The sequence below is a fragment of the Gouania willdenowi genome, chromosome 6 (genome assembly GCF_900634775.1).
Source record: "Gouania willdenowi chromosome 6, fGouWil2.1, whole genome shotgun sequence".
NCBI classification, from domain to species: domain Eukaryota; kingdom Metazoa; phylum Chordata; class Actinopteri; order Blenniiformes; family Gobiesocidae; genus Gouania; species Gouania willdenowi.
In genome coordinates this window covers 20,846,255-20,871,079 of record NC_041049.1, presented here as the reverse complement: position 1 = coordinate 20,871,079, position 24,825 = coordinate 20,846,255, and the positions used below count along the sequence as shown (strand labels likewise).

Here is a 24,825-nt window from a genome sequence, read left to right as displayed (position 1 = left end):
ATAGCACCGGGGGTTGTCCATATGGCAACCGTGCAAATAGACACTTTCAAAAATTAAATAGCCTGTGTGATGCTACTTTGATCATGTAGTCACACTAAGGGTGCTTTCCTTTTTCTTAGGTTTTATTTGATGCTGTCCACCTGCAACCGTGCACTTTTCTCCTTTTGCACTCTGCCCACGGACTCAATATCTTAGCTGCACAGACGAGGAATCACTGACCTCTCATCGGCCTGGACCCCTTCACCTTTCCCTCTAGACTGGGCATTGATAGACACAGCCATCCTGGAAACATTGCCAGGCAAATCCTTGGTGTGCGCACGGCCATTGCCTGAGTGCACACAGTCAACAGAGCTTTGACATCTTGCCAGTGCATTGCAATCCTTCTTCGAGCGCCTCACACTGTATTTTCAGCAACTACATCATCTCTTAGTCTATCAAACGTAGATGGTTTTGGGGATCTGTTAATGTGCCTGTTGGTGTGAGCTCTATTAGCAAACAATACTATCAATACCACAAATTAAAACACAGAAAAACTGCTGATTTCCAGGATGTTTATTCATTTCAATATGATCACGTGTGTACAAACCATAAAAGTCCTGGGTTGGTATTTTACAAACATTTGGTTAAACAATACATTTCTCTAATTAACGTTAAAAGGTAAATCATAAAGAAAGAAAAAACAAAACATGAGGGTGTGCAACACTTAAACCCCATTTTAAGATCTAAATATAATCGTTTCTAATCTAGAAACACAGTGGAAGTGTACTCTGTGCATTTGTGTGCGTGCATGAAAAGACCTGCATAATGGCTTATGACGCGACAGAAAAACCACAGCAGCACTATTGATCATTTTTATGACCACTTCCTTTTGCTAAGAGGCCCGATATACATACGTTTTCACTATATTTCAGCAGCATTTAGAAAAATGCACAGATCGGGCTCATAACGAAGCTGGAAACTGAACATCAAGCTGATCTTTCATGTATACATCATTAAATGGAGCTCTGTTACTGTAAAGTCAAATAAACGGTGCTCGTATCAATAATTCTGAGTGAGCAAAACACGACTAAAAATAGCACCTAGTGAACCTTGAACACGTTAAATATCTTAAACGAGGCGTGAAACAAGTCATCAGCCAGAGCTCACATCTGTGATTAATTAGTAGCCTGACTCCTACTGTAATCAGGCTAATTATTAATATACATAGGCGTATCTGTCGCCATCTACTGGCTGTTAAAGGAAGTGATAGGATAGTGTCGCTAAGTCCAGTGTTACCATCACAGGCCAACTACTAAAATGACAGGAGGAAGTAAAAAGCTTACATTTAGAAAATGTTGTTTACAAGTTTGAATATAAACCTTTAAAAAAAAAAAAAAAAAAAAACAGAATTTGTGTCAAAACTGAAGCTATGGAGATCAAGTAATTTGCTTGTAATATGGTAAAGAAAACTCCATATTTTTGTTGCAAATTTATAAACATTAATAAGCATTTGAGGGGAAGGGCAATGTGGTAGTGTATGTGCGGCCTTTTTAAAATGTAAACATATAAAATTGTCTTAAATGATTTATAGCTAATCAGCATATGAGGGAGGGTCGTTAAAAAACCCACAGACCTGCCCTCTACTCTTTTATATGACTTTGGTATTAATATGGTAAAGAGACAGTAATGGGAAGGTCTGATAAAAAAATAATAATAATAAACATCCATGTGTGCATACAATGTATGTAATGTGCTGTAATGCTGTATGTAGTGTATATAACAATGTTGAAATTAGCACTTAGGAAACTAATAAGATAGATACTCTGTGTGTTTGAAAGACTTGCTAAACTAGATCAAATTTGCAGAAACACCTTCCACGTCCCATGATCTTCCAATTCCATTACTGCATTACATAATGAGGCAGGAATCAGACTTTGTGCTGGGTGTGGAAGGTTGAACTGGTTCGATGCGTGTTGTGGAAGAGTTGTAGTAAGGTGTGCTGGGCTGTTGAGAGGGCACGGTGTGGTAAGATGATGGGATGGCTGGTCTTGGTGATGCAGTTGGTTGTAATCTAAGTGTAGGTCTTGGTGCTACAGCAGGTGTTGGTGCTGGAGTTGATTGTGATATATTTATAGGTGTTGGTGCTACAGCAGGTTTTTGTGCAGGTACAGCACCATACATCTCAACAAGCGGGTGCAATTTTTTGTATTTTAGTAGGTACTCCGGATAGATCTGTTGCTCTTTAAACACAACAAAAATGGAGGGGTCGTTATGATCGTTCACACAGCTATCGTAGAAAGTACCGTCTCCACATTTTTTGGGAGGAGGTCGCTTGTATTCAGAGGAACCCCTGCAGTAGGTACCTACCAGCACCCGAGACAGGAACATGGTATTGACACCAGTGCCCCCAGTGTAGTTGTGAGAGTATGTAGCATCTCTGGCAAAGTAACTACCTGGAAAAAAGGGACAGAGAGAAAAACCTCCAATACACAAGAGAGAAGAGCAGCGCCTGCAATTTTATCACTTTATTTTGAAAAATTAAAAAGTCCAAATATTTTTCTGTGAAGCTAAACATGATTGTATATTTATCTACCTTTTAAACTGTATCTTTATATTTCCAAACACTTACATCCACTAGAAGTCTTGCGTCAAAAAGTGGGTTCCCAATAGGCTATTTCTGAACGTACCTTTGCCATACGCAGTGCCATGAGTTCCACAGATTCTCCAGTCTAAGTTTTCGCGGCAGATGGTGTCCACGTGTGAGGAGTCAGTGCCGTGGAAAAGTTGTTTCTCTGTCACATTGCGACCACCGTTGCTGGTTTTCATCTGATTCTTCTGCCTTCAATTCAGAGAAACCATGTAACAGCGCATTCATTAGGATTTAACATTTAGATGTACAGTACATTTAAAGCTGCAGTATGTAAGTTTTTTTGGCATCATTTGGTCAAATATCCATAATCACCTTTGAGCATATTTCAATTCAAAGTGTTCTGAGTGGACAGTGAATCTCTGGACCTTCTCTTGGCTTTATATTTATACTTTTGAAATCCAGGAGTGTGATGCTGGATTTCAGCCAATCAGAGATCTTTTAACAAACGGAGTGATCCATGAGCTGTTTTGGGCATTACTATTGGTTTCTCAACTGAAGTCAAGCGCGCCCCGTACCATCAATAGTAAAAGTGTAATGGCGGACGTTCCAGCAGAAGTCTCCATCGCAGTGTAAATCAGAGCAGTTATACGGCAAAGCAAGAGGAAACAGGACAACTGACGTGGAGAATCAACAGTTTAAAGGCTCAAATATACTCAGGACGAACAGACTTACGGAGGTCCCTCTGATTCAGTATGTTGGGAGGACTGCGCGCAATCCACTTTCAGTCCGAGTGCAGCATTTCACAAGACAAAGTCCCTACATTTGTCACTAGTGTCTATGGAGAAAAACGTAGCAAAGGGCTCCCAGAGTTCATGATCTGACACCGGTAAAGGAAGTTTAAGTTTCAATTTCAAAACAGGCAGGGGAGGGAGGAATGTGGAACGTCTCATGATTTTGCATACTGCAGCTTTAAAGGGAATAACTTAAAGGAGCATAGGGCATGAATTGTCAAAATATAAACATTAATTTTAAGTCTTTTAATACTAATGGGTGATGAAGGGTTCAAAAACAAAAAGAATGAGCCCACACACATATGTCCCTATTGCCTTGAACAGGCTGTGTGCTGCATTATGTACTGCAATCCATGGTCTGAATTTCCCGCGCAGTCGTCACGCTTCAACGCTTCCGAGCCTGCTTGGCTGATGGTAGCGGTTACCCCGGCAGCCGTCGTGTCACTACTGAGTCTTATTTCTTGATCCTGCCCTAAGCTCGTAAGATTTTATAGATAACTGAGAACAGCACGGACCCCACATTCTTCTGTCAAAGTAAACATTGATTTGAAAACGTCCTCAAACACTCATACGTACAACTGATATTTCTCCCAAAGGGCTTTGTTCTGAATCCTCTCAATTTGGACGTCAAAGCCTGTCATGGTCTTTGAGAAAAGGGCTTCAACTTCCTTAAACTCGGCTGAGGTGCACTGAAGGGGGATTCTCTGCAAAACATTGACATGACAAACATTTTAGTCTCTGCTACCTGGAACATTTTAATCTGATTAAAGACCACGGGCCTCATTCATCAACCTTGGGTGAAAACGGGTGCAAATTTGAATGGTCGTACAACAGAACACGTGTGATTCATCAGACCAATCATAGCTTACGAATGATCACATATTGATGAGTGCGGCGACTGAATTCGATTGTCAGAAGCATTTTACACCCTTGAATATTCCTGTTTCGGAGGCCCCGCCCACTGAGGTCAAACAAACTCTGGCAAGAAAATAAAGTTCTCCAAGATAAAAATCAGGATCCTCACATCTGGGGTGGAGCAAAACAAAGATGTGCTTTTCTAACGTGTGAAAACTGGAATTAATTCAACTTAACTAATGCCTAATGATGGTTTAAATTAAATTGTATTCTTTCACAGCCTTAAAGCGTATGCCTAATATATGATCAAGACAATTCTTTACATTTCGGTCAAGAACAAGTGGACAGAATTATGCCATTTATCAGCCTCAGTTGTCCGTGAGGCAATAAATAACACATTAAAAGAAGTTAACGAAACGCTAAAAAAAGCCTTAAAATCAATGTTTAAATGATTAAATGTTGTCCCTTGTCTGTGTTTATTATGCATTTATCCAATTACACCAACGATACTTCATCACGTAAACCCTGCAGTGCATTTGCAAAGGTTTAATGTATATTTTACATTTTTAAAGTGATGAATGAGGCCCCCCAGTGGAGGCAGTGCTGAACAGGGTTCCTGCGCTGTGGCCCCTCAGGCTCATCAAAAGAAGCTCCATTTACCAATGCCATGTTGTGAAAAACTCAACAGGCTAAAACAACATCTTACACTTTCTCAAAAAGTAGTATCAGCAATAACGTGTCCTTTTTTTAAAAAATTGTTTTATTTTGTTTGTTTTGTTTTATATATATATTTTTTTTCCACAAATCCACCAACTCAGATTTGCGTACACGAGCTCAGACTTGGCGTGAGAACTGATCGTAGCGTACGCTCACGTAGGAACTGATAAATCCCAAAGCTTGCGTGAATATTGCTGTACACTCAGATTTGAGCACACCAATGGTTGATAAATGAGGCCCCATCATTTTACAGTAGTGGCAATTATTTATTTTAGAGAAAAAAATCTCAATCAAAAATTGAAAGACCATTAATATTGCAAGTGAGTATGATCAGAATATTAAGTAAAATGTTTTTTTTTTTAAAAGCTGAATCAAAAGCTTAGCCAGAAAAGTCTAAACTTCGGCGTCGGTGTTATTGCATGCAGTTTGAACATGATGTGTCTTCACTGTACAATGAATCCTGCGTCTGTAATCTTTGACTTGTCCCAATGGTCTGGTACAGATGAAACATTTGGCCGAGGCTTTCTGCAGGGAGAGGGGGAGGGGGAGAGAGAGAGAGAGAGAGAGAGAGAGAGAGAGAGAGAGAGAGAGAGAGGTTTTTCCATTACGTAGTTTAGTTTTATGAGATGTTTGTTGAGGTGAAAGCCAGGTCAAGCAAACTTCAGGTAAGAGGAATTAATCTGCAATGCAGTATAAATCAACAGAGTACTGATGTATCATACTCAAGTAGTACTGTTACTTAATTGAAATTTTACTTTATTAAGTAAGTCATACATAAAACACTCAAATACAAGTAAAAAGTAGCTCAATTAAACAGTACTCAAAGTAAAAGTTACTTGTTACTTTCACCCCCCATGTTTATTTTTGGTAATATATCTTGCCACGGCTCCCTTGCATACAGTAAACATCTCATGTATAAACTTAAAAAGAAAAGACCAAATCATGCACAATTGGAACTTAATTTATTTTCCACAAGAAAAACCTAACTTCCTATTGAAATCTTTAAATTCCATTAACCACGACATGAATCCTTTATTAACCCATTGGTGAAGGTGTTAATGCTATTTGTGATGCCGTACCTCCTTTTCTTCACATCTTCAGCAGAGACGAATCGAGGCCGTCTACTCACAACTCTGATTGTACCATACCGCTTGTTTGTCTGTACCATGTCTGAGAGAAAAACAAAGATAATTTTAGCACATTTTCCAAAAATTCATCTCATTGTTTTTTTTTTCCTTGTTTACCCTTTAAACTGAGGGTATAGGACTGTGACCCGGCGCTGAACTCCACATCTTTTTCGTCATCCAAAAACTTTTGCTCCAGGGCTGCACTGCTGATGTCTGCAGGATTGTGTCCATTGATCTGCATTGCAACACATAATAATAATAATACATTTAATTTATTTAGCCCTTTTTTGGACACTGAGGGGTGGATGCACTAAAGGTTTAGGGGTGTTACAACGTGTGCAAATGTCACTCCATGCGCTAATTAGGGGTAAAAACCCCTGGGAGTCAGGACTGCGCCCACAATCCATTTATGAGTTTGATGTAAAATTATCTGTGTTCAAATCAGGGGACGGATCTGGATAAGCATAATGCTTTTTTCCGTCGCCCTTTCCGGCATGCAAAAGGACAAAAAAAAAAAAAAAAAAAAAAATGTGATTCTGCTCTGAATGTCAAAATGAATTTCTGTGATTGCAACCATGTCGGAAATGAACTGAATAAATAAATAAATAAAATAAATAAATGTGTTTTCCTCTGATGAATATGTAAAGTAGGTGGATCTCATGAAGGGCGCAAAAAAATTGGAGGAGGAAATGCAAATAAATGAATGCAGTAGGCGCAATGCAATTCATCAAACCTGGAACTGTTTGCGGTGATTGTTTTAGCACCGGAAGAAAAGTACGACTGACAAGCAGGTGCATGCGCACACGCAGAGATCAGCTGCAGTAAATGTTGACACAAAACACAGCGGAGATGAAACAAAAAGACTCCAGTGAACCTTTCTAGTTCAAAGAAATAATGAAAATAACACAATTGGCCTTTCGCAAAAGCCCCGCCCCCCTTTTTTACTTTTGCGATGTCCGACATTTTCCTGAGTTGGTCTCATTTGGAATGGCTGGAATAACCTGTGTGTTAGCGACTCTTTTTGGAGCAATACCTGGACAATATCCTCCAGATCCAGACCAAGGAGTTACAATATGCTGTGGAGGGATATATTCAACATATTAAAAAAACACACGAAAGGGATATTACAACTACCGAAGCGATCCACCAAATGGACACAGCAGCAGCTCCAGCTCACAGCTGACCTTTTTCCTTTCTTTTTACCTTGTTTACCTAGATTTTTTATTCTTAGTGTGTTCCTTTAGTTCTTTCAAACATGGACGCCCAAACTGCACTTATTTTTCTGCTACTTGTGTCTGCAATTTTTCCAATCGTGTCGGGAGATATTGCTCAGAGCCACGGCCCTATTGATTACACCCGAAATCAGCTGTTAGCGCTCTGTGCTAATGCGACCCGAAAAGGACAGGGATGTCGCGTGGGGGCAAAGTGCCGAGCAAGAGGGAGAAGATATCAGCCCGTCCTCCCATCCGTCATCATGGGGAATGTTAGATCTTTCTCCAATAAGATGGACGAGCTAGCGGCGCTAACCTGGCATTCAGGGACTTCACTAGGGACGTGAATGTCATGTCACCTTATTTAATGAAAATCAAATCAAATCAAATCAAATCAAGCATTATTGTCATTTTGCTGATCATAGACATTAGTGCAGACTAGATGAGATAATGTTAAAAACATACACATCTCCCATACTGACACACACACACATCCCTGAGACGTTTTTATAGTTTTATAGTCCATTGTAGACATCACTCCCCTTGTGTTTTCGGTTTTGGGAATGGAATGAACACGACTCCCCCAGCCAAACTCTTGGGGTGCCTGGTATCCGACATGCACAAGCCATGAGCACACTGCTTCACCATTGTACACACTGTGCATGTTGGACCGTGTTTACATAGTAACGGTTGCTCGGAAGTATGGACAATGGCTGTTTGTGGGCGGGATTTTGCGAAAGGTCAATTGTCAATATTAACGGCGTCTAAATAAGAAAATGCAGAGTAAAGACAAGTGTGCGTGAGGGAGAGAAAAAGCTGGACACCCGCGGCCGCGCGTGTGGAGTCCAGTGTGGCTGCGGTGCAGAGAGGATGCTGTGCGCAAAGATCCATGGATGTCGCTACGAACGCTCCGCTCCAGTGAGCTCCTGTGTCTATGTTCCTCTCTGTGTTTTGACTGTAAAACTCGTCAGGCCAGAATCAGCTAAGCGCTGCTCAGGAGCTCAGACCTGCTGGATGATGATCAGTAGACCATCCTCAAATAGTGCTGATCGACTGATTGACAGACTGTGTTGCTGTATTAACTTCGATCAATGGCATTAACAGATCAATAGGATGGTTTCTGTCCAAATCTGCCTGTTTTTCATGGACTGATAAGAGTAAAGTTACAGGACCTGATGGAACAGCCACAATAAATTAGGGGGGAAAAATATCATTAGGTTTTAAAGTTGTTGTTTAAAAAAAAAAAAAAAAAAAGTGCTTCTATGCACTCACCTCTCCACATTGAATGTGCAAAATGTTCATTTAAATAGGGCGGTCTCAACCACGTCTATACGCGCAGCTATAAGTGCCGCAATGTTAGTGAATTTCCCACAGCAGGAGAGCAAACAGCGCCACCAAAGGATTTAGGGACACATCAGGTTTACATCCCTTTATTTCAGATCTTAGTGACTCCGCCCCTCAAAGCGCTTTACACTCACACCACACACAGTCGTGGTAATCTACTACTGTAGCCACAGCTGCCCTGCAGACATGTGTTTATACCTGAGCAGCTCTCTTAGTGCTATTTGTAACCTCAGGTATCCAGTGAGACACTACACTTTATATTCCAGGAACTAAATTGTAGCATAGATTTACATTGGAATCCTCATCTGTGCATGTGGTGATTTCTAGCAGTGTTTTTTTTGCTGGGAGAATAAAGTTAGAAATAAAAAATTGTCAAAGAGTGTCATTTTTTGCGAGAAAAAAAGATTAGAGGAAAACATTTAAAGGAACTAGGGAGTTTCAGTTACTGGTGCACCACATTCAAGGCTATAAAAAGTACAAATACATGCAGGGGAATTAATAAACTACTGTACAATCATTTCAAATCATATGCAAATTATTTTGTGGCCATATTCCAGAAAATTATGATATTCACCATTTTATAAACATGTCCCTTTTAGAATACAAAATACAGAAACCCTAGTCTCCACAATAAATCCAACCAACTTGTATTTTTCTAAATATTCAACACATTTTTTTGTGCCTTTAGTTTACTTTTGTTTTTGTTTCCTGACTGTGACCTACATTCTTTCCACCTTTAAATTTCGATGCACATCTGTAAGTCTGTCTCCTAAAATCTCATTTCTTCCTTTATTTTGAAACTCAAAAAGTCCAAATTCTACTTTGACACACAAAACCTGTTGTTCAGCTTTGTAGAATGTAAACAAGGCTTCAGCTTTCTTAGTACTACAGTCCTTTAGGACTTTGACTGATTCAATTTTGTGCTATTCAACCACACATAATGTCTCGAATAAAAATCCTCAGAGACGTCGGAGCAATGTGTACAGGCTGTGTGGCATCCTGTGTGAGATTTCATCAGCTCAGATCTCTCAGCATACCATGAATACACTCTGGGCCGGATTTAAAGACACAAACAGATTTGTGTGTGTGTGTGTTTGCCAATTTTAATTTGAGGGTTTAACAAAAACATGCAAACCCCAAGAAAGACCAGAACACTAACAACGTCTGAGATATACAGCAGGATCGAGTCATTCATCAAATGAATTTATGTTTAAGCCCTAAACATTCAGACAATATCAACCATCACAGTTTCTACGCTAAAGTAGATTTAAGCAGATCTCTGCGATCCTGTCTGGGATAAGTCTGTTGATTTAGGCTGCTCTACTGTTTTGGTACTTTTAGATTTAACGGCAGCATTTGACACTGTCAATCATGAAATATTGCTGTCACGCCTCAAAAATCATGTTGGCATTAAAGGTACTGCCTTAAGTTGGTTTAGATCGTATCTTGAAAATGGATCTTTTGCCGTCCACCTTGGTCCTTACGTTTCTGGAGTTGCCCCACTCAGCTGTGGTGTGCCGCAGGGCTCCGTTTTGGGCCCCTTATTGTTTTCAATGTATATGTTGCCCATTGGGTCAATTTTCAGAAAATATAAAATGGACTTTCATTGTTTTGCAGACGACCTGCAAATTTATCTGCCTTTGAAGCCAGGCACAGACAATGCTCAAGTTTTTTTTGACTGTTTACAGGAAGTAAAGGACTGGATGGCTCAAAATTGCCTAAAGCTTAATGACTCTAAAACTGAAATTGTTGTATTTGGTAACTCATGTGATGTCACTGCTCTGGGCCCTTTGAGTATCTATTTCCACGACTCTGCTAGGAATCTTGGGGTTGTTTTGGACAGTTCATTTAAGTTTGACAGACAAATAAGTTCAGTCGTCAAAAATAGCTTTTTTCAGCTGCGTTTGCTCAGCAAAATCAAATCCCATTTGCCTCACGCCGACCTGGAGCGTGTCATTCATGCTTTTATTACGTGTCGCTTAGATTATTGTAACTCTCTGTACTGTGGGCTCGATCAAACTTCCATCCAGCGTATGCAGTTGGTTCAAAACGCAGCTGCGCGTTTGCTCACGGGAACGAGGAAACGTGAGCACATAACTCCTGTGTTGGCCTCTCTGCACTGGCTTCCAGTCAGTTTTAGGATTCAGTTCCAGATACTGTTGATGGTTTTTAAATGTCTGAATGGGTTGGCTCCATCCTACCTTTCGGAGCTTTTGTTGTTTCGTGATCCAGGTCGAACACTGACATCCTCCAATCAATTGACTCTGGTGGTGCCTATAGCTAAGCGCAAAACCAGAGGTGACCGGGCTTTTGCCGTAGCGGCTCCGAGTCTCTGGAACAGCCTTCCTCTGAATGTCAAAATGGCCCAGTCCATTCATGTTTGTAAGTCATTGTTGAAAACCCATCTTTTTGCTGTGGCTTTCAACACAAGTTGAGCAGATCCCATGTATTTTATTATTATTGTTTTATGCTGTATATCTTGTGACTGCTTTTACATTGTATTTTATAATGTTTGCTGTACAGCACTTTGGGCAGTTGTAGCTGTTTTGAAATGTGCTATATAAATAAAGTTGACATTGACATTGACATAAGTAGGTATGGATGACAAGAAGAAGTACAGCCAGTTTCAACCCAGGTAATTAGCAAAAGAATAACCAGTATCTAGACATTATGAACAAAAGATGTATACATCTATGCATCAGTCACTGAAAGCTACATTTCCTCTCAGTCCAACACTAAATAAATGTCAAAAAGAAAAAGGTAAAAGTACAATACACCACTATTCATATTCAGTCAGCTTGTGTTCTTCAGGAAGGCTGTTCGTGATGTCACAAGGTCTCCCAATATCATCTGTTTCCCAAATATCACCGAAACAGCCGCACGGAGGCCAGTTTTAGCCCAGATCAGCTCTGCTGGCTCAGGCACGCTGTTAGAGTGGATAACTTCAACAACACCCAGCTGCTGCTGCAGCCACTTCACCGTGCTGCTGGGCCAGTAGCTAACTCAGTCACACAGGTTAAAGGACTTAATACGTTAGGAGCATATTTGGGATTATGAAAATTAAGTGAATTGGAAAAAAGGCTTATTTGACGATAAAGAAAAATCATTGAGACAGGCGGTAAGAGAATCAATCAATTTACCTATTTCATTGCAACATCCAGATTGCAGTTTTGCCCAAACGGTTTCAAACTAGATATTAACACAATGGATGATTACAGGTTCCAGGCTTCATTTATTACAAATGAAATTCACCTTGTGTTCCTCCTGCTGTTTCTTGTGTTATGATGAAACACAATAGTAAGCACTTGTGCATTTGTACACTGTGTTGCAGGAGCAAACATAGGGACTCTTATTTCCCATTTCAAAATGTACACTTCATTCATTTCTGTTTCATTCCTGTTTCGTTGTCTTTCCCTATTTGCAGGACTTTCCTGCAATTTAAAGAGTAACTAAACCCGTGCTTTCTCCTGACCTGCCACTAGGGGGGAAATTAAAAAAAATGCCTTGATTCTATATATACAGTATATATATTATAGTCCCTTCCAATGGTAAGGAACGGCATGGTCAATTCCTTTGTTTTTGTTGTATACTGAAGACATTTGGGTTTCATATCAAAACATGAATATGAAACAAATGTTCAAAACTCCAGCTTTTATTTCATGGTATTTACAACTAGATGTGTCAAACAACTCAGGACAGAGCATCTTTTGTTTGAACCCTTTCAAGTGAGCAAAAGTATTGAAACAGACATTACTAAATTAACTTACAGTGAATAACATTTAATGGTCTTATGTCATGCTATATTAAGACCTTCCAAAATCACCTACAGCCACATATGGGTAATATTTTACATTTTGATAAATAAAATAATAATTTATCTGTCCTGTCTATTGTGTTTATGCTAGCGCCAAGTGAAGCTCCTTCCACCATATAGTTGTTTGCTGTCCACCGTGGAGAATCCACCTCCTCCACCCACAGTTGTGCTGTCCTCTGTGCTGTGTTTGTAGCGTCTCTGTTGCTACGCTACTCACTTCCGGGTTCTGTACACTCGGGCAAAAGCTGCTTCTTGCACAGACTTTTTTTCTGAAAACAACAACAACTTTATCTAGTGCTTTTATATATATTATTATCCAGTGAAAACAATCTATAACTGGTGTATTAAAAGAGAGCGGATATTCCTGCAGGAAATTAAAGAGACAAAGATAATATAATAAAGAGTTAAAGCAAACAAATCCATTTGTATTATTTAATTCCCTCACCCAATGAAAATCGATAAGAGAATCGGTAAAGAATCGAATTGATAAGATTTATCGATAATGGAATCGGAATCGCTAAATTCTTATCAATTCCCATCCCTATTCCATAAGCAGCCATAACATTACCTCCACCATGCTTCACAGATGAGCTTGTGTGGATCATAAGCAGATCCTTTCTTTCTTTATACTGTGGCCTTTCCATCACTTTGGTAGAGGATCATCTTGGTCTCATCAGTTCATAAAACTTTGTTCCAAAACTTTTGTGGCTCATCTTCTGTACTTGTTTGCAAAATTCAATTTGGCCTTCCAACATTTTTGCTGATGAGTGGTTTGCATCTTGTGGTATGGCCTCTATATTTATTCTCTCAAAGTCTTCTTCGAACAGTGGATTGTAATACCTTCAACCCTGCCCTATGGAGGTTGGCAGTGATGTCACTGACTTGTCTTTGGGCGTTTCTGTCATCAAATGCTGTTGATACCCTTGGCCAACCTGTTCGATGTCTGTTGCTCAGTACATCAGTAGTTTCTTTCTTTTTCAAGACATATGACATTTTTGTATTGGCTATGCCCAATGTTTGTGCAATAGCTCTGATCGATTTTCCCTCTTCTCTCAGCTTCAGAAATTGTTTGCTTTTCTCCCATAGACAGCTCTCTGGTCTTCATGTTTGCTTAACAGCACATGCAGTTTTCACAGGTGACTGATCACACAAAAGGTGCTCTGTCCTGAGTTGTTTAACACATCTAGATGTAATTAACCATAAAATAAAAGATGGAATTTTGAACTTTTGTCTCACATTCATGTTTGGATCTGAAACCCAAATTACTTCAGTATACAAAAAAAAAACAAAGGAATTGACCATGCCGTTCTAATACTTTTGGAGGGGAATGTGTAAATATATATATATATATATATATATATATATATATATATATATATATATATATAATCTATACTATAAAATCTCAAATGAAAAATCTATGCATGTATTCTACATTCAAAAAGAAAAGAAAAGAAAAAAACAAAAGAAAAAAAAAAACTTGAATCCGATATTCGTTTTCAGGCTAATATCGGACTGATATCTGATATCGGATCGGCTCACCCCTAGCAGAAATCCATCAATTGCTACAGGCAAAATACTGGATACACTTTACTAAAGTAATACTTTAAATTCAACAGAACTATGTGGTTTGAACTGAAAATATTGAGTAAATTCTACTCTCACTGATTAAGTGCCAACCACTACCTCAATTTATCTGCACTAAATGTACTGTCAACTTAAGAAGACAAATGCAGACAAGGGGGGAAAAATGAAATAGGTTTGTTATCTTTGTGTGAAGTTGACAATAGAGGCGGGACAGCACCAATGAAATCTGGTGCGGATAAATTAATGCCAGAAAACTGGGAGTAAGTTTGCCTGCTTGTGAACTCTGATAAAAAGTGCTCACAGTGTAAACTGAACCACACCTTTCCAGTGAACCAATAAGAGCTCTGCATATGTCTAACAATCAGCAGGATGCCACAATCACCTGTTGAAAACCATGATATTTTGATCCCGCTGCACCTTGTCTTGTGTACAAATCATCTGCTAATAAAGTTATTTATTGTAACTTCTGTTTAAAATAAACCTGCCAACAGCTTTTAAAAATCCATATTTCGCCACACCCAGGGAATGTCTCTAAAGAGAACAACCTGACATAAGTATTAATAAACATGAGTCACTACGCATTGGAATGGGTTCAGGTATGTGTCAGTGTGATTGGAAATCTACATTGCTTGTCACTTATTCATGAGCACAGTCACTCACATCTGTAGAGTACAGGTTCCAGTTTCCAACCTCATCCTGCCAGTACCAGAGCCATTCGGTGGTGTGAATAAAAGTCGGTTCAGCCACAGAGTTAAGGGTTGACAGTCGCCGCACGTTGTTTGATCCACAGGTCATCGTGTCAAAATGTACAGGTGGGCTGCTCGAACTGCAAGCAAAATAATGAGAAAAGTAACCTCCATATAAATGCTTTAGTGATAACTCAGCTAATGGCTAATTAGCTTGAAATAACGATTAACTGCTGATAGAGTAGCTTGACTTCTTTTGGCCATAATATTCAGCACAGGATTGTCATTACACATTGCTCATTTTTCTCTAAATATGATAATATTCTGCAAGCAGAGACGGTACATGAATAAGGATGGTTACTCTGTTGTTAGGATAACCTCACTGGCTAACTAGTGATATTCTTTGAGGGGGTCCGGCAGCCTGGGCTTGAGGCTTTTAGTAGAGATGTTAGCGGTGGTTAGCTCGTGAACCGAGACACATTCTCGACTTGTTTTTATGTAATGGGTGTGCACTAAGCAACAGCGGCTGAAAATATGTTGGTGTTTCTACCAAGGTAAAGTTTTCTCTCTCATGGTTGGGAATCAATATGTGTAGTAAGACCTTTTTTACTGCCTGGCTTGCACATTCATAAAAACGGTAAACCACTAGGGTGTTAAATGGCAAACCTAGGGGACACTGAGTCCTTGATGAAAATGTAAAAATGAAAATGTAAAATCTGCGGCCATGCTTACAGTATGTCGTTTGTCAACGTGATGATGTATGTGGGGAAGTGGTGCTTGGAACAGCAGGCTCTAATGTAAGTGCGCCCTAAAGTTGACCTCTGTTGCTGAAATATCTCTGGACTTGGGGAGGCAAGTTGACATTATCAGCTAGTTCTGTATCTGAAGTACCTGTAGGAGTTTTGGGGGTCACAGTAGTCCTTCTCAATACTCTCATTATCAGGCATCGCGACCCACTGATTGCCCTCCTTGACTTCCCATCTGTACGGCATCTTGTCGTGAGCTTTAAAGCATCGTTCTGAGAACACAAATAATCACAATTGTAAATGATAGATTGGATTAAAATTGAAGCACATAAAGTAAATGAAAAACATAAAACCAACATTTGTAGCTCACCTTCGTGAATACAGTTTCCTTTAATGAAGAACATGCATATTTCAGTTTTGTCTAGAAAAAGAACAACCAACAAAAGGTAAAAGTGAGTATTTTGTCTTTGCGTGAATAGAAGCTGAAGTTGAACTGAACTTACCTCTGACTGGTCTCTGTCTCTGAGGTCTTTTTTGGCCACTTTCTCCATCCAGATTATCATTGGAATTGGAAGTTTTTTGTTGTAATTGGTCGGTCTCTGAGATTCCCAAGTTGCTGTCTTTCCCTCTACTTGCAGTGGAAGATTTATCCAGTGGATTTGGCTGGTCCCATGTTTTAATTAAATCCTGGTTCAAATTAGACTCGTTGGGCTGACCAATGACACTCAGATTTGAAAAAGCAGCATCAGCAAAGAAGTCACCGACAGAGCCTGCTGGAGAAAGATGTGGTTGGCTGCCACGTCTACCTCTGTTTCCTCCCCTGCCTCGGCCTCTGTTACCAAGGTAGACACCTCTTCCTCTCCCTCTAAACTCCTCACTCATTTTCCAACTTGCACCATCTCTGCCGCTTCTCCCCTGGTTTGGCTGTGTTGTACCTCTGCGGCCTCTGCCAGCCGAGCACTTGCCAGCAGACCTCAAAGCCTCTTTATTGGCATAAGCAGATTTCAAGGTTAGAAAAAGTGTGTCAGGAACACCCTTCTCCCATAGGACTTTTAATGCCTGTGGAGCATTAAAGTCATGGTTTTTAGGGCAGCTGCAGCTCTGCCGTAGGTGCCTCTCACAAACGTGAAGCCTCTTGCAAGCGTTGCCAGCTTCACATTTGCCAAACTCTCCAGGGCCATTGTTATAATCATAACATATCTGGTAGAGTGAGAAAGAGACACAAAAAAAGAAAGTGAAAAGTAATCTACAAAAGAGAAAAGAAACAAGAAACAAACTTTGTCTTTGAGTTAACACTTGACATGGAAATCACATATTGATAATGTCAAAGTAAAGGTCTCCCAAATAATAGCTGCACTGCATAAAGTCAAAGATTCTCTAAATAAGAATGCATTGTTTCTGTTGTATAACTCATTGATTGTTCCACATCTGACCTATTGCATTGAAGTGAGGGGAAGTGCCTGCAAAACATACATCAATCCAATTTTTCTTTTACAGAAAAGAGCGATTAGAGTCGCCAGTGGAAGTGGATACAGAGACCACACTAATCCCTTATTCATACAACTAAAAACACTGACATTTAATGAACTAGTAGAGTATAATCTTCTAAAAACCATCTATAAAGCTCATCTGGAAAGTTTACCAAACAATTTGCAAAACAGATTCACCAAGAGAAAAAGTAGATATGAACTAAAAGGTACTGAGGTTTTTACAAAACCCAGGTTTCAATCAGCTGTAAAGGAAAGATGCATCTCAATCAAAGGAATCGCCCTGTGGAACAGTCTTGATTGTAAAATTAAAACTTCTAAGTCCATTTATGTGTTTAACAAGTATGTTAAATTATCAATGTTACAGAAATATAACACTGCAGAGTAGCAGATCAACTTTATTTTGTATTTTGTGTTTGATTAACTTTATTTTGTGTTTTGATTAACTTTATTTTGTATTTTGTGTTTCGATGTCTTGTAATTGATAAGACGGCTGCATGAGACAGCTCAAAGGAACTGGAACTGTAAATAATTGTGTGTTGATAGGGGGCAGACATTACAAGTTTTTACTTCTTTCTGCTCAATTTCATTCGTGTAAATGCTGTTGTTGCATTTTTTTAATGAATGAAATAAATAATTTAAAAAAAAATTCAAATCTAGGACAGTCACATTGTTTTTCACACCCAACAAGAATGTACTTTTAGGTGAGGGTGGTAAAAGGACATTAAATTAACAAATTATCGAAGCTAACTTTACGCCTTGTACTTATTTGTCCTACTCCATATAACCATAAATTGAAAGTGACATAATGTGACTTGACATAAAATGAAGAGTTTGCCATGTTTGAAGTTCACGTTTTATTTATTCTTCTAAATGTCGATGTAGAGATCAGAAAGAGTTTGCAATTGTCTGTTTTTGAATGCATCACAAGTGTTTTCGAGTTGTTACTCATGCCTCCTGCCGATGACAATGTTTGTAAATATGTTTCGATGACTCATGTTGTGCATGATTCACTGAGACTCAGGTTAGTTGTTGTGGGGTAGGCCACAGCCCGAGTAGTCAGTTGTATCTGCTCTCAGCAATAAACGACGAATGTCTGGTTGTTATAATATGTTGCTGTGATTTTACAGCACATGCTGTTTGATGGCAGATTCAAGCTTGGATTCCTGTTTAGTGATTAAGGTCTGCTTTCAGATAAGGTCTGCTTTCAGACAAACCACATTTTCAGACTGGATTGACAGTAATGGTGTTTCAAAGCGTGCATTAGCTTTATTCCCATCCCAGCAACTTTTCATGGAGAAACATCCATTTCAGCTTTGAACCCCGTGAGTTTATTTCCGGTTAGAACACTCTCAGATCTATCACCTTAAAAACAGATTGATAGGAACTCTCATTAAAGTTGATCACATACGGGCCGATCGAGTAAATTACGATAACGTTACAAATGCCAACGCACAGCAAAAAATTTTAAAAAAATGGCTGTGGATTTTATGCTGTCTGAAAAATACATAACATTTGCTGTTTTATAACTCTTTAAAGGATGTTTAAAAAGGGTAAACACAAAGAAGGCAGTAGGACCAGATGGCATCAGTGAACGTGTCCTTACAGCCTGTGATGAACAACTGGCCCCAGTGTTTACAGTAATATTTAACCTCTCGCTCACACAGCGCCTGTCCCTAAGAAAACCCAGCCCAACAGCCGCAATGACTACTGCCCTTAGCGCTCACATCCATGAAATGCTTCGAGAGACTGATTAAAACTTTCATCACATCCACTCTAACTGCCACCCTGGACCCGCTACAATTTGCATACCGTCCAGGACGTTCAACAAATGATGCCGTAGCCAAAGATCTCTTCAGGGCTGCGAGCTGAGCCTTCTGCTGTACTCATTATACACCCATGACTGCGTATCCACATCAGACAGTAACATCATAATTTAGTTTGTGGACGACACGGCTGCTGTGGTGCTGATCTCCCACAATGACGAGCAGGCCTACAGTAGGAATCAACTGCCTGCTGAATGTCAGCAAAACTAAAGAGCTGAGTGTGGATTTCAGCTGGAAACAGCAGAGATTCTTCCAACCACTCCACATCAGCGGGTCTGAGGTGGAAAGAGAGGACCTCTTCAAAGACCTTGATGTTACAATCGCACAGCATCCGTCTTGGTCACCTCACATAACCACTTTTGTAAAGAAGGCCAGACCAGTTTCTCTTTTACCTCAGATGCTGGGTTCATATCTGACTAACATCTCACCAATGGATTCTGGACCAAACCCATTCACACAGTTATACACCATAAGCAGCAGAACTTTAAAGTCTATTCTGAGGCTGTTTGTTGTACAGTTGGTAATATCTGATGCTCCTATTGTGCTGTGGAGTAGTCTGCTGTGTCAATGTGAGGACATGTAGAGAGAATGATCAGGAAAACCATCCCAATGCTCAAATACTGGAAAGATAAAAGGGAGCGGGGGGAGATGATGTGCTTCCAAGTAGGGCTGGGCGATATGGCCTTTTATAAATACCGCGATATTTTTAGGCCATGTCACGATACACGATATATATCTCGATATTTTGCATTACCCTTGAATTAACACTTTGATGCACAAACTCACACCAGTATGATGATTCTATATGTCTACATTAAAACATTCTTGATCATACTGCATAATATATGCCAATTTTAAACTTTCATGCAAAAAAGGGGATATCACAACTAAGTCAAAGTTGACATAACTGTATTTATTAAACAGTGAGTGGCTCAAACATAAAATTGTCAACAGAAAGTGCACGTTCTGTGCAAAACTGTCAAAGAGACATTTCAAAACAAGACATTAGTGCAGGATGCAACTCACATGGCATTTCAAAACACAAAATTAAAGTGCACTTTTTGTACATAATGCCACTACAATATTTTAAAACAAATAGTGCCCTTTTGTGCATGTTGTCATTAAGATGACATTTCAAAACAACACTAAATTTAAGTGCACCTTTTGTGCATAATGCCACTAAGATATTTAAAAAAATAAAAAAATAAAAAAATAAAAAAAATCAAAAAAAAAAAAAAAAAAAAGTCCGCGAGTTTAACGGTATGGTCATTTTCAACACCGCACAGACTACAAGCTGCGATATATCGAGTATATTCGATATATCGCCCAGCTCTACTTCCAAGTATGACAGACCTATTCGCTGTGAGCAAACTTTTCTAAATTATATCACAATAAGAGCCATTTTATATTATTATAATATATATTATATTTTCTTCAGTAGTCAGATTAGGATGTTTGTCTTAGATTGTGGGATTCTTCTGAATAATTTCCTTCAAAAGCGTCATCCTACTTTTTTTTCCTCTCGTTTTATTCTAGATCAGAAGTTGAACTATTCCAGTATTTGCAGCATAAGAACACATTTAATCTCCTCCAAAAGACATGTAATTGATTGATTTAGTCTATGATTGGAAGTCAATATCCACTTTAATGTCTCTATTAACTGCTGGACTTACGGAAGGCAGTAGAAAGTCGTCATTCATCAGCAGCAGCGTGCACAGCTCTGCTCTGTTCAGGTTTTCTACACCATTGTTGCTCAGTAAACTTGCATTGTAGGCAGAGTTCAGATCATGAGGGAACCTGCAAACTCTCCTGTTATCAAAGAAAAAACATCGATTAGCGACGGCTGTCACAGGTGTTAGGGCTGGGCAATATGGACCAAAATTCATATCTGGATATTTTTTACAAGAAAAACAATACTGGGTCAAAGTCACTGGAGAAGAAAACCACAAAAACCCTTTCATTTGTTTCATTAACTGCATTAATCTGCACCCTTTACAAACAAGGTATGATTATCTATGTTGTCATGCCGTTGTCTCTTTCATTTTTCGCCTGAGCTTTTATATATATTTAATTTAGATTTGTTTGTATTTTAACCTGTTTGAATAAATACAAGATTTTTTTTTTAATTTTTATAATGAATCAGCAGTAGCACAATATCAATATTTTGTGCCACTTTTGGCTTTTTCTCTCATTAGGGATGAAATGTGTGAGTAAATTCTGTAGTGTATCTTCTTTCAGGGCAGGTCTGATTTGCTGAAAGTATTTTTAGAGCACTGAAATAATGCAACCTATTAATAACACTGACCTAATACTTTACTGATATTGCAGCCAATACAAGGCTGTAATATCAGTATCGTATCAGAAGTGAAAACATTAGATCAGGACACCCCTAGAATCTGATTTAGTTTTGGACTCTGCCTGGGAACAACACTCCTTCTCCCATTGATGGGACAAGCGAGATTTCCGAGAGTGTGAAAAGGTTAATAAGCCATGTAGTCCGTCACCATCATGGGTCTGTCAATTCCGTTTCCAGGATCATTTGATTCCCCAGTGTTTTCCTTTGTTTAATTTGGCTTTTGGTGAGTTTTCCCGATTTCACTTCTCCCTTGTATGAACAGCAGCAGAACTCACAAGATTTGGGTTAAAGCAGACAAAGCATTTGTGTGTTCTGATTCAGCACAAAGATTTCATTCTCCAGTGTTTAATGTTTCTAATGTTTTTCGAGTTTACACCTCTTGACCCTTGACCTCACGCGCCAGATCTGGACGAGAATGAGACTTCTGAGAGTGTGAAAAGTAGGGATGTAACGATTAATCGTAAGGCAGTTAAAAATCGATTCATAGGTATCAAGGTTCACATCGATGCTGTGAAAAATGAATCGCAGTACTTTTTTTAACCAGCAGAGGGCGAGTGTTGGCGGCGGGCGAAATCTGCTAATACTTTCTTTCTGGCCGCCTTCTACTCTTAAACATATTCATAAATGATTACTTACCCCTTTAGCACCGAAAGAATTTCTGTAATATTACACGAATATCTCTGTAAAAGTCACGTTTTTCTATTAGCTCTGTCTGCTAGCATAGCATCTCTTCTTCACTGCAAGATATCTGCATGCCAACCGACCACTGCGTTACCAGCGCCCTCTGCTGGTTCAAACAAATATCTGACCTAAATACAGTAAAATGACTGTTTTTTTTTTTTTGTAAGTCCAATTGTTAAGGCACAAAATACATTTTCAGTTGCACTTTTAAAAAGAAAAAGAACTATCATGCAGTTTTGCATTGTTTATTATAGAACCAGAATTTAAAAAATAAGCTTCTTCTTCATTTGTATTATTCCTTTATTTATTTCATTCAAGATTTACTTTTAGTTGAATTGCATTGTTTTGAATAGTTTATCAAGGGATTCTTTTGACAATGAAAAATTGTACAGTATTTTCCCAAAAAAAATAAAGGAATATTTTTCAGTCATTTATATACAGTCCCATTTTGTAAAATAAATCATGAGAGAATCGGATCGTGAACCCAGTATCGTGAATCGAATCGTATCGGGAGTTGGGTGAATCGTTACATCCCTAGTGAAAAGGCTTTTAATGTAACAAAAGTTCTGAGCCCGAAATGTACCGGTAATAAGAATAATAAAAATGTAATAAAACCCAAAATGTTACAACTGGTCAATAATGTAACAAGATGCTGAGCCCAAAACATAAAAACTCGTTGCCTAAATCTCTTTGGAACTCTAAGTACTAAATAATAGTACTTAGTACACCCATCAGCCTCACAACACCTTGAGGCCTATTTCTTCTCCTTCAGCCAGTTGCTCAGACAAACTCGCTGGTTAACATTCTCAAAGCTCAAGGAAGCGCTTTTTTGTCACTTTGAGACCTGCAAGTGTAAACAGCCTCTCACATGGGACAGAAGTGGCAGGGCTAGTCAGAAACGTGTGGGCCAGCGCAGGCAGCTGTGGGTGGGTCGCTGCAGTGGGAGGTCTGTTTGCTGATGGTGGATTCAGCTTTGTACAAAGTCAGTCACACAGGGCTTCCACACAGCTGCAAGCGCTAGTAGCTCCAGTGGTTTCGGTGCTCGCTCCGACATGCTCTGCATTGAGATGGTACTGAAGGATTGAATAGCTTTGGTGGTATGCAAACTCTTTTTTACACAGTTTGCACAGAACCACGCTTTTGTCAAGGCTCCTGTCAGCATGACGTCAATGTCATCAATAAAAAAAAATTATATATATATATATATATATATATATATATATATATATATATATATGGAATTTGCTGGTTTAAAAACCCTGTCTTATTATTGAAGGGACATTTCTTTTACTTTTTACTTAAGTACATTTAGTAGCATGTACTTTTTTTTTTTTTTTTAATTTTACTCAAGTAAGAGAGCAACTTCAATACTTTTACTTCATTTTTTATTCAAGCATCTATACTTTCACTTGAGTACTGAAGATCAGTACTTGTTCCACCTCTGTTACCGTACATGTTAGGCTCTAACACAGAGGTAGGCTACTTTCATCACAGGGGCCACAAAAATGTGTCTGTTTGATCGGAATGCCACATTATCAACATTCATATCGGCATTAACAATAATGAGTAATCTGAGCTTTAACAAGGAGTTTTTTTAAATAGGGATTTTGTGTGTTTTTCTGTCATTATGTGTATGTTTGATGTTTTGTCACTTGCTATGAGGCATTTTGTAAATTTCTGTTTTTTTTTTTTTTTTGTGTAATTTTCTTGTATGTTTTTTGGAGCCATATTGTGTATTTGTGCTGTCATTTACTGTTTTTGTGTGTATTTCTGTTGTCGTTTTGCTTGTCTGTTATACTGTGGGCTTGCAGAGTCATTTGTCACGTTTTTTCCTTGTCTTTATGTGTGCTTTTGTTGTCATTTTCTGTAATTTTGTATATTTTTCGAAGTAACTTTGTGTTTTACTGTTGTCGTTTTGTTCTTTTTTTTTAATTGAGTACTTCTGTGTGTTTTTGGAATATTTTCGGTGTTTTTCCCTCATGTCTAACTGTATTTTCCTGCTAAATTGTAATTCTTAGTATTTCTTAATGTATTCTTGCTTTTGTTTCGTGTATTTTTCTGTCATATCTGTGAGTTTACTTTGGGGGGCAGCACACAAACACCAGTTATCACGTGACTGCTCTAACACGACACACCTGGATCGTCCGACGCTCCCTGAACGCAGCACGGCATTAACTAAAAACAGTAGGCCGACACGGTCCAAAAACACAAAGAAATGAAGTTTAATTGACTTGTCTTTTACTGTAAAACATATCAATTGTGTGCAATTTGCTACTTAATTATCGGTAAATGTTTTGTAGTATTGAATTAACGCGTAGAAAAGCGGAAAAGGGAATAAAACACGCGTACCTTTGCTGGGCGAACTGACAGGATCCATTGAGCAGGTAGTTTTTACACAGGTGTAACATCCCACAGGTTTGCGGACATTCTTTAAGTCTGCACAGCCTCAGTCTGCTCCTGGCCAACACTTTGGGCTCCCCTGACTGGGAACTCAGCAAAAACTTCTCCTGGTTTCTGATCACCTCCGTCACATTGGCGCTTTCACCGGGATACAGGTTAAGCAGCAGATCCGCGGTGGTCACAGCGCCATTGTTGGAGCAGATTATTTTAAAGATCTCGTCCTCCATGGTGTCCACTTCTTCACTCCCTTAACCGCTGTCTGTGCTGTAGTGGAGACAGGAACAGGAAACATGGATGACTCTGTTTCATTTCTGATGATTGGAAACCGAAACTCATGTTTGTTTGTTTGTTTTGTAATTCTACTACTGTCCACCTGAGGGCAGTGTCGTGTTATAAAGAATAGAATAGAATAGAAGAGAATTTATTGCCATATGTACAAGTTAAAAAAGTACAGGTACAATAGAATTCTTGTGGATATGGCCCAGAGTCAGAATAAAACAATTACAACACAACAAACCAGACAAGACAGTATAAGAGTAGAAGGTGCAAAACAAGGAAATAACAGAATTATACTCTACAAAAAGATAAATAAATAAACATAACCTGAGTTGAACGTACAAATTGCACA

The 24,825-nt window shown here is 39.0% G+C and overlaps 1 protein-coding gene across 1 annotated transcript; it reads right to left on the bottom strand.

Annotated features, from left to right (window-relative positions):
• Positions 1–537: 537 nt before the first annotated feature.
• Positions 538–24,539, bottom strand: LOC114466033 (protein mono-ADP-ribosyltransferase PARP12). The gene is made up of 12 exons (XM_028451467.1): positions 24,147–24,539; positions 20,434–20,569; positions 15,951–16,647; positions 15,818–15,868; positions 15,593–15,719; positions 14,676–14,841; positions 6,177–6,294; positions 6,012–6,102; positions 5,385–5,457; positions 3,937–4,064; positions 2,667–2,818; positions 538–2,432 (listed from the first exon to the last, which is right to left on the bottom strand). The coding sequence occupies exons 1-12, from the start codon at positions 24,422–24,424 to the stop codon at positions 1,888–1,890; spliced, it is 2,562 nt and encodes an 853-aa protein (XP_028307268.1). The 5' UTR covers positions 24,425–24,539; the 3' UTR covers positions 538–1,887.
• Positions 24,540–24,825: the final 286 nt, after the last annotated feature.

Coding starts and splice junctions, on each gene's coding strand:
- LOC114466033 (XM_028451467.1), bottom strand. CDS start 24,424: ATGGAGGACGAGATCTTTAAAATAATCTGCTCCAACAATGGCGCTGTG. Junction 4,065..5,384: donor TTACAGACGCAGGATTCATT/GTACAGTGAAGA, acceptor AATGTTTTGCAG/AGAATCCCCCTTCAGTGCAC. Junction 2,433..2,666: donor TGGCACTGCGTATGGCAAAG/GTACGTTCAGAA, acceptor CCTTTTTTCCAG/GTAGTTACTTTGCCAGAGAT.